Here is a 12,260-nt window from a genome sequence, read left to right as displayed (position 1 = left end):
TTTAAAGACCACAATGCTCTGAAGCTAGAACTCAATCACAAGAGGAAAGCTGGAAAGAACCCAAATACATGGAGACTAAACAGCATCCTTCTGAAGAATGAATGGGTCAACCAGGAAATTAAAGAAGAATTGAAAAAATTCATGGAAACAAATGATAATGAAAACACAATGGTTCAAAATCTGTGGGACACAGCAAAGGCAGTCCTGAGAGGAAAATATATAGCGGTACAAGCCTTTCTCAAGAAACAAGAAAGGTCTCAAGTACACAACCTAACCCTACACGTAAAGGAGCTGGAGAAAGAACAAGAAAGAAACTCTAAACCCAGCAGGAGAAGAGAAATCATAAAGATCAGAGCAGAAATCAACGAAATAGAAACCAAAAAAACAATAGAAAAAATCAATGAAACTAGGAGCTGGTTCTTTGAAAGAATCAATAAGATTGATAAACCCCTGGCCAGACTCATCCAAAAGAAAAGAGAAAGGACCCAAATCAATAAAATCATGAATGAAAGAGGAGAGATCACAACTAACACCAAAGAAATATAGACAATTATAAGAACATACTATGAGCAACTCTACGCCAACAAATTGGCCAATCTGGAAGAAATGGATGCATTCCTAGAGACATATAAACTACCACAACTGAACCAGGAAGAAATAGAAAACCAGAACAGGCCCATAACCAGTAAGGAGATTGAAACAGTCATCCAAAATCTCCAAACAAACAAAAGCCCAGGGCCAGACGGCTTCCCAGGGGAATTCTACCAAACATTTAAAGAAGCACTAATTCCTATTCTCCTGAAACTGTTCCAAAAAATAGAAATGGAAGGAAAACTTCCAAACTCATTTTATGAGGCCAGCATCACCTTGATCCCAAAACCAGACAAGGATCCCACCAAAAAAGAGAACTACAGACCAATATCCTTGATGAACACAGATGCAAAAATTCTTGCTAAAATACTAGCCAATAGGATTCAACAGTACATTAAAAGGATTATTCACCACGATCAAGTGGGATTTATTCCAGGGCTGCAGGGTTGGTTCAACATCCGCAAATCAATCAATGTGATAGAACACATTAATAAAAGAAAGAGCAAGAACCATATGATACTCTCAATAGATGCTGAAAAAGCATTTGACAAAGTACAGCATCCCTTCCTGATCAAAACTCTTCAAAGTGTAAGGATAGAGGGCACATACCTCAATATTATCAAAGCTATCTATGTAAAACCACCGCAAATATCATTCTCAATGGAGAAAAACTGAAAGCTTTTCCGCTAAGGTCAGGAACATGGCAGGGATGTCCATTATCACCACTGCTATTCAACTTAGTACTAGAAGTCCCAGCCTCAGCAATCAGACAACAAAAAGAAATTAAAGGCATCCAAATCGGCAAAGAAGAAGTCAAACTATCACTCTTCGCAGATGATATGATACTATATGTGGAAAACCCAAAAGACTCCACTCCAAAACTGCTAGAACTTGTACAGGAATTCAGTAAAGTGTCAGGATATAAAATCAATGCACAGAAATCAGTTGCATTTCTGTACACCAACAACAAGACAGAAGAAAGAAAAATTAAGGAGTCCATCCCATTTACAATTGCACCCAAAACTATAAGATACCTAGGAATAAACCTAACCAAAGAGGCTAAGAATCTATACACAGAAAACTATAAAGTATTCATGAAAGATTGAGGAAGACACCAAAAAATGGAAAAATGTTCCATGCTCCTGGATTGGAAGAATAAATATTGTGAAAATGTCTATACGACCTAAAGCAATCTACACATTTAATGCAATCCCTATCAAAATAGCATCCATTTTTTTTCAAAGAAATGGAACAAATAATCCTAAAATTTATATGGAACCAGAAAAGACCTCGAATAGCCAAAGGAATATTGAAAAAGAAAGCCAAAGTTGGTGGTATCACAATTCCGGACTTCAAGCTCTATTACAAAGCTGTCATCATCAAGACAGCATGGTACTGGCACAAAAACAGACACATAGATCAGTGGAACAGAATAGAGAGCCCAGAAATCGACCCTCAACTCTATGGTCAACTCATCTTCGACAAAGCAGGAAAGAATGTCCAATGGAAAAAAGACAGCCTCTTCAATAAATGGTGCTGGGAAAATTGGACAGCCACATGCAGAAAAATGAAATTGGACCACTTCCTTACACCACACACGAAAATAGACTCCAAATGGATGAAGGACCTCAATGTGAGAAAGGAATCCATCAAAATCCTTGAGGAGAATGCAGGCAGCAACGTCTTCGACCTCAGCCGCAGCAACATCTTCCTAGGAACAATGGCAAAGGCAAGGGAAGCAAGGGCAAAAATGAACTATTGGGATTTCATCAAGATCAAAAGCTTTTGCACAGCAAAGGAAACAGTTAACAAAACCAAAAGACAACTGACAGAATGGGAGAAGATATTTGCAAACGACATATCAGATAAAGGGCTAGTATCCAAAATCTATAAGGAACTTAGCAAACTCAACACCCAAAGAACAAACAATCCAATCAAGAAATGGGCAGAGGACATGAACAGACATTTCTGCAAAGAAGACATCCAGATGGCCAACAGACACATGAAAAAGTGCTCCACGTCACTCGGCATCAGGGAAATACAAATCAAAACCACAATGAGATATCACCTCACACCAGTCAGAATGGCTAAAATTAACAAGTCAGGAAATGACAGATGCTGGCGAGGATTTGGAGAAAGGGGAACCTTCCTACACTGTTGGTGGGAATGCAAGCTGGTGCAACCACTCTGGAAAACAGCATGGAGGTTCCTCAAAATGTTGAAAATAGAACTACCCTATGACCCAGCAATTGCACTACTGGGTATTTACCCTAAAGATACAAACGCAGTGATCCGAAGGGGCACGTGTACCCGAATGTTTATAGCAGCAATGTCTACAATAGCCAAACTATGGAAAGAACCTAGATGTCCATCAACAGATGAATGGATAAAGAAGATGTGGTATATATACACAATAGAATACTATGCAGCCATCAAAAGAAATGAAATCTTGCCATTTGCGATGACATGGATGGAACTAGAGGGTATCATGCTTAGTGAAATAAGTCTATCAGAGAAAGACAACTATCATATTATCTCCCTGATATGAGGACATGGAGATGCAACATGGGGGATTAGGGGGATAGGAGAAGAATAAATGAAACAAGATGGGATTGGGAGGGAGACAAACCATAAATGACTCTTAATCTCACAAAACAAACTGGGGGTTGCTGGGGGGAGGTGGGGTTGGGAGAGGGGGAGGGGGTTATGGATATTGGGGAGGGTATGTGCTATCATGAGTGCTGTGAAGTGTGTAAACCTGGCGATTCACCGACCTGTAACCCTGGGGATAAAAATACATTATATGTTTATAAAAAAAAGAAAAGAAAAATTGGAAGGGGAGACGAACCATAAGAGACTATGGACTCTGAAAAACAACCTGAGGGTTTTGAAGGATCGGGGGTGGGTGGTTGGGGGAACAGGTGGTGGGTAATAGGGAGGGCACGTATTGCCTGGAGAACTGGATGTTGTGCAAAAACAATGAATACTGTTACGCTGAAAAAAAAGATAAATTTTTAAAAAATGCTTATAGAATTTTCCTGTGAAGGATTCCAGCCCTGGACTTTCATTTGTTGGGAGGTTTTTGATTAGGGATTCAATTTCTATCTTGCTTATAGGACTGTTCATATTTTCTATTACTCCCTGTTTCACTTTTTTTTTTAGTTTATATGCTCCGAGAAATTTGTCCATTTCTTCCAGATTGCCTAATGTGTTAGTATATAATTTCTCATAATTTTCTTTTATGATGCTTTGTTTTTCTGAGGTGCTGGCTATGATCTCTCCTCTTTCATTCATGGTTTTATTTATTTGGGCCCTTTCTTTCTCTATCTCTCTCTCTTTTTTTTTTTTTTTTTTAATAAGTCCAGCCAGGGGTTTCACAAATTCTGATAATTCTTTCATAGAACCAGGTCCTTGTTGATCGTGAGGGTGATCTGGCTGCAACATCTGTCACCACGTTGATCACCAACGTTGATTCTGCTGATCTGGCTGGCTAGGGGGGTGTCCCCTTCCTTCCTCACTACTCCATGTGCGTCCCTCCCAAAGCTGTGCTCTTGGTCAAAGAGGACAACCTTCCCCTAGAGAGAAGAGGACCTTTCTTTGGTCAAATATATATGAGTGCTCCCCTGCTAGAACCTCCAATCAAGCTCTCAAGATCCATTTGTAGGAGAACGTAGGGTAGTCAAGCTTCCAAAACTCCAGACACATCTAAATGAGGTGCTGCCCACAGAAGTCATTCTTTTGATGATAAAATCATATATATATATATATATATATATATATATATATATGTATATATGTATGTATATATATGTATATATATATACACATACACACACACACACAAAGAACCAAGTCTGTGATTCCTTGGTGTGTTCATATTTTTTTTTAATTTCTATGTCATTATTTAGAAGATATCTTGATTTCTGTTCTAAACTTTATTAACCTATTCCTCTTCAATATATGCTTTCATTTCCTTGTCTTTTTCAAGGTTCTTTAGGTATAATTTCAGGTTGTGTATATGAGATGTTTCTTGCTATTTGAGGTACATAGTGCAGTGTACTTCTGGAGGCATGTTTGTTGATGCACCTGAATAAGAAACATTTCACAAGCAGCAGTGAGGTCACTGAGTCTCACTCTTTGGGATGTGTTTTGGATCTGAGCCCCCTCTCAATCAATCTAAGCAGAGAGGAATCCCAGTCTTGGAGGATCACATTGGAGAGATGGACACAGCTGGAAGAGATGGAATGGGGCACATAGTGATGAAATACTGGACAGGAAAATGGATCCAAGGAGTCTTACTTCCCATGGTGGTATTGACTATCCCCCCCCTGTCATGTTCTCTCCTGCCTCTAAGGGCTAAAGCATTCTGAGCCCATGAGAAAATCTGGACGCCCTCTCCCATACATTTGAATCACACTGTAAACACCACTACCCACATAGAGCACACTGGTAGTTGACTTCATCCTCAGGCTAAGCCTCACTGATGGTAAAGATGGCTTTGTTCCCAGAGATGGATCCAGAAAAGTGATCAGGGACCTCAGGGGAGTAGTTCTTTATTGGGTCTGCTAGTACTAGCCAGGGAAGTTACTAGTAGTAACTAGTAGTTACTAGTAGTAGGGCAGTTGCTAGTAATTAGTAGTTACCCAAACCCAACACCAAAAGTGAATATAACCATCCCTCCTAGAGATACTGCCAGGGATGACTCCTGGGTCACAACAATCTGACAATCTTTTCCTAAAACCAAAGGAAAGACAAGTGCTATTATGGTAGACAAGAGTCACCCTGAGACACTGCTTTTATGTGCCCAACACAGTTGCAGAGTCTCTTCATCTGAGCAGACCCTTTAGTGAGAAACCTGAGAAGAGTAACAGTCCAGGCCATGATTGTGATCCTTTCAGGACAGTGCAACCTCAGTTTCCTGTGCTGGTGTGGGGTATCCATGTTAACTTTTCATGTCTACAAAACCATTAGAAAGATAAAGTATTTATTGGAAATCCGCTTCCTCTCTCCCTGTCCCAGTGTCAACATGATGTGCCCTGGGAGAAATCATGACAAAGGCAGGTGCTTGGATCTCACAGAGAACAATGCCTATAGCATACTGGGACACTGAGTGATGGGTTGTGCTCCTTCACCAAATGAGCTCCCCTGGAACTCAGGCTTTTCTGGAAAGCCTGAGAGCTAAATGAAGAGATGTGTGTGTTCTCCACCTCCTGGCCTGCTTCTAGTTTATACCTAATATGTCACCATGAGTGGAAAATTTTCCCTTTAAGAAGGTGAAATCCTTGATTGCACCCTTTGTAGGAGATTAGTGGCCCTCTTCTCTCCAGTCATAAACCAAGTAGGAAATCAGAGTCATATGTGGGTGTGTGAAGGGACAGGGCTTCCTACTGACATAGTCTTTGAAACTGTCTCCAGCAGCAGCTGTGGGGAGACCAGCATTGGGGTCCGCATGCAAAGCTGCACTGTCAGCCTCAGAATGCCAGCTGTCTTCTGCTCTAAGAAGCCATCAATAATCTGGGGTCACTTCAAAGTACCTGCAGTGTTTTAGAATAAAAGTAATAACATCACCAGTAAATTAGGACATTCCTCCCAAAACCAGATGATAAAATAAGAAAACATAAGACTCATAATAGAAATAAAAATGATAGAGTGTCTGAATCAGCTGGTGGGAATATTATGAATCATTTAACCCCCATTCCTGAGCAGTGTCCTATAGAAAAGAAGGAACTAGAAGAGTGGTTGAGGGGATTAGGACTGAGGAAGGGGAAGAGGAGAAGGAGCAGGAAGATAACATTCTCCAGTTATCTTTGTAGTTCAGCCACAAAGTCAGTGTTCATCAAAGTGGGAAATAAAATATGATTTTATATTAATTTAAGAATTGCTGGAGCGTTGTGTTTCCTGTAATCCATGTGGTTACTATTTGCACTTCTGATTGTATTTGAGAGCTCACTCATAACACAGAAAGATTCCTCATCAATTATTTTATGCCTATCAAACAAAGAATTCTTGGATACGGTGGAGAAAATTTTGTTGTGTTTTGTGCAACAAATTTGAAAATAAGGAGACTCTAAAAGTTAAGAGAAAAAGTAAGAATTAAAAAGAACTGAGGGGCTCCTGGGTGGCTCAGTGGGTTAAAGCCTCTGCCTTCAGCTCAGGTCATGATCTCAGGGTCCTGGGTTCGAGCCCCGCATCAGGCTCTCTGCTTAGCAGGGAGCCTGCTTCCTCCTCTCTCTCTCTCTGCCTGCCTCTCTGCCTACTTGTGATCTCTGTCTGCCAAATAAATAAATAAAATCTTTAAAAAAATCTTTTAAAAAAATGAGTGAATGGACTAAATCCTTAGTTAAACAATAGACAATATTATTAGGAACTATTCCTCAAGCATAAGATGCATTAGCTTCACAAACATCACTAACAAGTTTTCAGAGACCATACTTTCATATGTTTTCTTCATATATGTAAATGCTATATAGAAAATAATGAAAAACATGGAAAATTTGAATTGTTATAGGAAGAAATATAATATTGTTACATACACTTGATACATAAAGTACAGAAAAAGGGAGATTGCAGAATATTATGAAATATCGATACAAATGTTCTAAATAAAATGTCAGCAGTGATATTCCAATATCAGATTAATATATTCATACACTATGACCGTAGTGATTTATTGCAGATACAGAGTGGGATTCCATATTGATAAATGCTCTAAGATATCGTATTAATAAATCACCAATGAAAATAGCATGATACTAAACCTTGAAAGATACTTTGACTAAACTGAAATCAAAGCCATAATAAAAACCTCATAAAATAGAAACAGAAACACTCATGCTGTGATAACACACTATCTCCCACACACAGAGAACTCATTCCCACAGTCAGGAAAATAGCTAATGGGGTGGCTGGAGGGAGGACATTTCTGCAAATTCAGGAACAGGGAAATGTGACCTAAGTATTATTATTCAACATCTTTTTGCAAGTATTAGACAATGCAAGTGAACAAGAAAAAATACTGGTTAGATCTCAGCATTGACTGATGGGAATGGACATGGAGTTATTTCAAAACACCAAAATATGTGATTCAGCCATAGATACTTCCAGGCTGGTGCAGCAGTCCCAGAAGAAATTATCCCAATGAGCAAAGGAACAGGCGTTCCTGTGGAAGACTTGAGAGAAGACTCCATAGGTCTGAAAACTTCCAGAAATAGGTAAGTGACCCAGAAGGGAAAGAGTTCAGAAGCCAGGAGTGAGATCAGCAGTGGAAGGGGGCAGGACACAAAGCAGGATGGTATTGGAGTAGAGGTTAATTGTGGGGTGTGGGAAGGACCAGTGGGGTGGCAGTCTCAAGCTAATGGGGCAAGTCAGTGGCAGCAGGCAACCAAGGAAGTGGTGGTGGCCTTGGAAACATAAGAAGTAGTACCTGGCCAGCGGGTGGTGGGGCAGTGGTGGGGGTTTTTGGGGAGTGGGGGTTTTGGGGGGTGGGCAGTGTACCGAAAGGGGGCAAGACAAGCATTAGCTTGGGGAGGGTAGCATTGGCGCTGGGTTGATATGCAGCGGGACAACAGAGCCCTGGAGGCCCACAGCAATGGTGAGTGGGGTGCAGCAGGGTGTGTTGGGGGGAATCAAGGGCAATGCAGTGAGCCAATGGGGCATAATGGCTTGGAGTGATGGGCTGGGCAGCAGGGCTGCAGGGCCCCAGGAGGTGGCAGCCAGGTGATAGGGCTTAGGTAGGAGGGGAGGGTGGGACCAGCGGGGGATGGAGCAGGGGTCACCAAAGCCAGGGGAGGGAGCAAACAGAAATACAGGCACAGGGAGGGGTGGCAGGGCCCAAGGGCCAGGAGCTGCATGACACCCCTGTGTGGCAGCAGTGCGGCACCTGTAGTAGTGGGTGGAATTTAGGGGACAGTGGGGGGGGGTTGTGGGGGTGAGAAGGGGTGTGACCAGCCCCCAGGCAGTGGCTTATAGCGCATGGTGGGCGGGCCTATAGTGCAGGTCCGGGGGCGGGGCAGCGAAGCACAGAAGAGATGGGGCATAGGGCAGCAGTGGAGCAGTGGCAGCTGAGGTAAAGAGGATGAGGAGGGGGCACAGCAGGGTGGCAGGAGTGCATGTGGGGAGGCAACCAGGTCATAGCAGCATGAGGAGGGGTGGAGGGCGGGCCTTTAGTGTGGCAGAAGCTTGGCAATGTGTAGCGCATGGTGGAGGCAGCTGGGTGGGGTGGAGTGGAAACTAGCTAGTGGGAAGTGGCAAGTGGAGGGGGCGGGACCAGTGGGGGTGGGAGCAGGGGTCATCAGAGTCTGGGGAGGGGACAACCAGATACTGGCACACAGAGGGGTGGCAGGGTCTGAGGGGTGGGAGCTACATGCCACACCTGAGGGGCAGCAGTGTGGCACCTGTGGGTGCTGGGTGGAATTTAGGGGGCAGTGCTGGGGGGAATAGGGGATGGGACCAGCCCCCAGGCCATGGTGCAGCAGTGGTGTGGTGGGCGGGTCACAGTGCAAGTCCAGGGGGTGGAGCAGCAAAGCTCAGCAGAGGTCAGGGGCACAGGGCCACAGAGGAGCTGCAGCAGCGGTGGTAAGTGGGGCAGTTTGGGGGGGACAGCAGGGCAGGGGTGCATGTGGGGAGGCAGCAAGGTGGTAGTGGTGTGGGGGAGGGGGCGGACCTCTGGGGTGGCATCAGCATGACAATGTGCAGGGCATCAGGGAGGCAATGGAGGAGGGGAGGGGGAAGCAGCCAGGTCTTAGTTGGCATGTGGGTGGGGCCAAACCAGCCAGGCTGCAGCAAGGCCTGGCCTGATATGGGGGGGGGGGGGGGGGGGCACAGCAAAGCAAGGGCCTGGCTTTGTTGGCTGGGACTGGTGTGTGTCAACAGGGCATTACCACTAATAGCAGCAACAGCAGCAGCGGGTGGGGGGGGAAGGGCGGGGCACAGGGCAGCAGCAGAGCAGTAAAGGTGTTTGTACATGGGGCAGTGTGGACAGGGGTGCAGCACGGTGCGAGCAGCTCATGTTGTGGGATCATCTTGGCGGTAGCAGCATGGGGAAGGTGGAGCAGGACCAGTTGGGCAGTAGCAGTGTGGCAACAGGGGTAGGGAAGCAGGAAGGCTCTGCAGTGGGGGGCAGATCTAGCAGCTAGGTGGCAGAGTGCTGGGAGGTGGGGGGGGGGCCAGCAAGGCAGCAGCATGGCAGGAGGGACAGCAGTGCAAGTCAGTGGGGCAGGGCTGCAAAGGGCCTATCTGGGAAGAGCAGCAGCTGCAGGACACAGGGCAGCAGTGGGACACAGGACAGCAGTGGGACACAGGGCGGCAGCAGATCAGCAACAACGTGGCGGTAAGCAGGGGCAGTACAGTGATAGGCAGGTGGCTGGTAGAGGGATTGGGGCACAGCCCTGCAGGGTAGCAGTGCGGGGAAGGCATAGCAGGATGGTAGCAGCAATGCTGTGGGGCAGCAGGGATGTAATGGTGCTTGGTGCTGGGCAAGGTGGGACAGCACGGGTGCCCTGGAACATGTGGGGTAGCAGGCAGGCTACCCAGGCAGTAGCGCCCTGGAGAAGGGGGCGCAGGACCACCGGAGAGGCAGCTGTACAGCAACTGCACAGCAAGGACATGGTGGGCTGGGTGGGGCCTTAAAGCATGTCAATGGGGGCGTGGCAGTGAAGCTCAACAGTGGCCTGGGGCACAGGGCAGAAGCCCAGCAGCAGAGGTGGTAAGGTGGACAGTGTGGGGGTTGCGCAGCTGGGTAGCAGGGTCACAAGGGAGGGCAGTTGGGCAGTAGCAGCATGGGGGAGGCTGGAAGGAGTGGGGTGGCAGCAGCACATCAACAGGGAGGGAATCGGGAGGCACTGGAGCAGGGGTAGGGGGCTGCCGGGTGGTAGAGGTGCAGTGTGGGAGGGGTTAGTGGGAACTGCAGGGCAGCAGCATCAGGTCAACAGCTGGGTGGGCAGGACAGAGGAACACAGCAGCAGCAGCAGCAGGACAGAGGGCAGCGAAGGATCTGCAGTGGCAGTGGCACTGAGGTACTGGGCGGGGGGAGCGGCGGGGCAGGGTGCTGTGCAGCCTCAGGAGCAAGGGGGCAGTAAGCAGTGAAGAAATGGTGGGGAGGCGCAGTGGGATGGCAACAGACAGGGACACAAAATGGGGAGGCAAAACGGGGAGGCATTGACACGGATGTGGTTGGGAGGGACCCATGGGGCAGCAGCTACATGGCAATGGTGCGGGATGGCATGGGGACAGGGCGGGGCAGTGGAGATGGGCAGAAGCAGCAGGGCACCGAGGTGGGTGGCAGTGGCTTTGGAAAAGCGGCCACCGTGGCAGCAGGTGAGGGCGGTAGAAGTGCTGGAGGGTGGTGCACAACAGAGCTGTACAGGCGCTGGGGGTGGCACAAGGGGGCATCAGTGGCAATGGGGCGGGGCAGCAGGGCAGTAATGTTGAGGGTGAGCAGTTACAGGAGAAAGGGGCACTGCTGTGGAGCTTGACAGCAGTAGCAGGGTGGGGGTGGCAATGTCCTGTCAGGAATGTGGGTTGGGAGGGACAGCAGCAGGGGGTGTGTGGGGTGCAGCAGTGGGGGGGTTAGCACAGTGGGGTGGCAGCAGTGCAAGATGTGGAGACCAGCAGGGCAGGAGCAGCATATGGGGGGGAACAGTCATATGGTAGCAACATGGGGAGTGGGGGCCCGGGACCAGGCATGTGGCTGCAGTTCTCAAAGGGACAGGGCAGTAGGGAGGCACCAGAGTAGGGGAGAGTGGGCAGCCAACCAGTAGCTTGCAGGGAGGGGTGGTGGCTTGACGGGGGAGGGAGCCGTATGACAACCAGGTGGGTCAGCAGGGCAGTGGCGGTGGGGAGTGGAATCTAGGTGGTAGCCCATGGTGAGGTGGACTGGGACCAGCTCTGTGGCAACAGTATGGCAGCAGCGTGGAAGGCAGGGCTGGGCCGGAGTGCTCATTACTATGGGGCGGTCAGCTGGCCGTGACAGCAGCCGGGCACAGGGCAGCAGTGGTGGTGAGAGGGTGGTGTGAGGGGTCCAGAGGCGCATGTTTGGTGGGGCCGCCAGGAGGTTTCAGCGTGGAGAGTGCGGCCTGGAGCAGAAGGGTGGCAGCAGCATGGCGACTGGGCAGGGGACTGGGGAAGCTCAGCGGCAGTGCTTCTCCTGGGGGGTGGCGGGACCAGCATGGCGTGGGGGACACAGTGGCGTGGCAATGAGGTGGTGTGGCAGGCAGGGAGGTAGTGCCTGTCGGGGGGGCGAGGCAGAGAAGGGGCTGTGAAGCTCAGCAGAGGACATAGAACAGTATTGGGATATAGGGAAGTAGCAGCAATTCGTGAGTGGTGGGGCAGTGACAGCAGGTGGGGGAGCTGCAGCCCGGCAGGGTAGCAGTGGGGGGAGGGTGTAGTGGGGCTGCCGCAAGTGGGCTTGGCTCACCCCATGGCCATGGCAACAGGGTGGGGCAAGTGAGGCAGTACTGGCAGTGTTTGGGAGCAGTGTGGGGCAGCAGAGCTGCGTCAGGGTCAGGGCACGGGTGGACAGTGAGGTGGTAGAGCACAGGGTGCAATCCCTGCGGCAGCGGCAGATCAACAGCTTGGTGAGCAAGGCAGCCAAAGGCAGCTGCAGGACAGGGCAAAGGGCAGCAGTGGCCACTGGGTAAGGGGGGTGGTGCTGGGAGGCCATAGCAGCAAAT

The 12,260-nt window shown here is 48.1% G+C and overlaps 1 protein-coding gene across 1 annotated transcript in view; it reads right to left on the bottom strand.

Annotated features, from left to right (window-relative positions):
* The window catches only part of LOC123953863, a 55,711-nt gene extending 44,181 nt beyond the window's left edge, over positions 1-11,530 (bottom strand). Inside the window, exon 1 of the mRNA XM_046024338.1 lies at positions 11,398-11,530. Within this exon, the coding sequence (XP_045880294.1) occupies positions 11,398-11,530 (133 nt within the window). The remainder of the gene's footprint in view (positions 1-11,397) is intronic.
* Positions 11,531-12,260: the final 730 nt, after the last annotated feature.

The sequence above is a fragment of the Meles meles genome, chromosome 12, assembly GCF_922984935.1.
Source record: "Meles meles chromosome 12, mMelMel3.1 paternal haplotype, whole genome shotgun sequence".
Classification (NCBI taxonomy): Eukaryota; Metazoa; Chordata; class Mammalia; order Carnivora; family Mustelidae; genus Meles; species Meles meles.
This window is presented reverse-complemented; position numbering and strand designations above follow the sequence as displayed.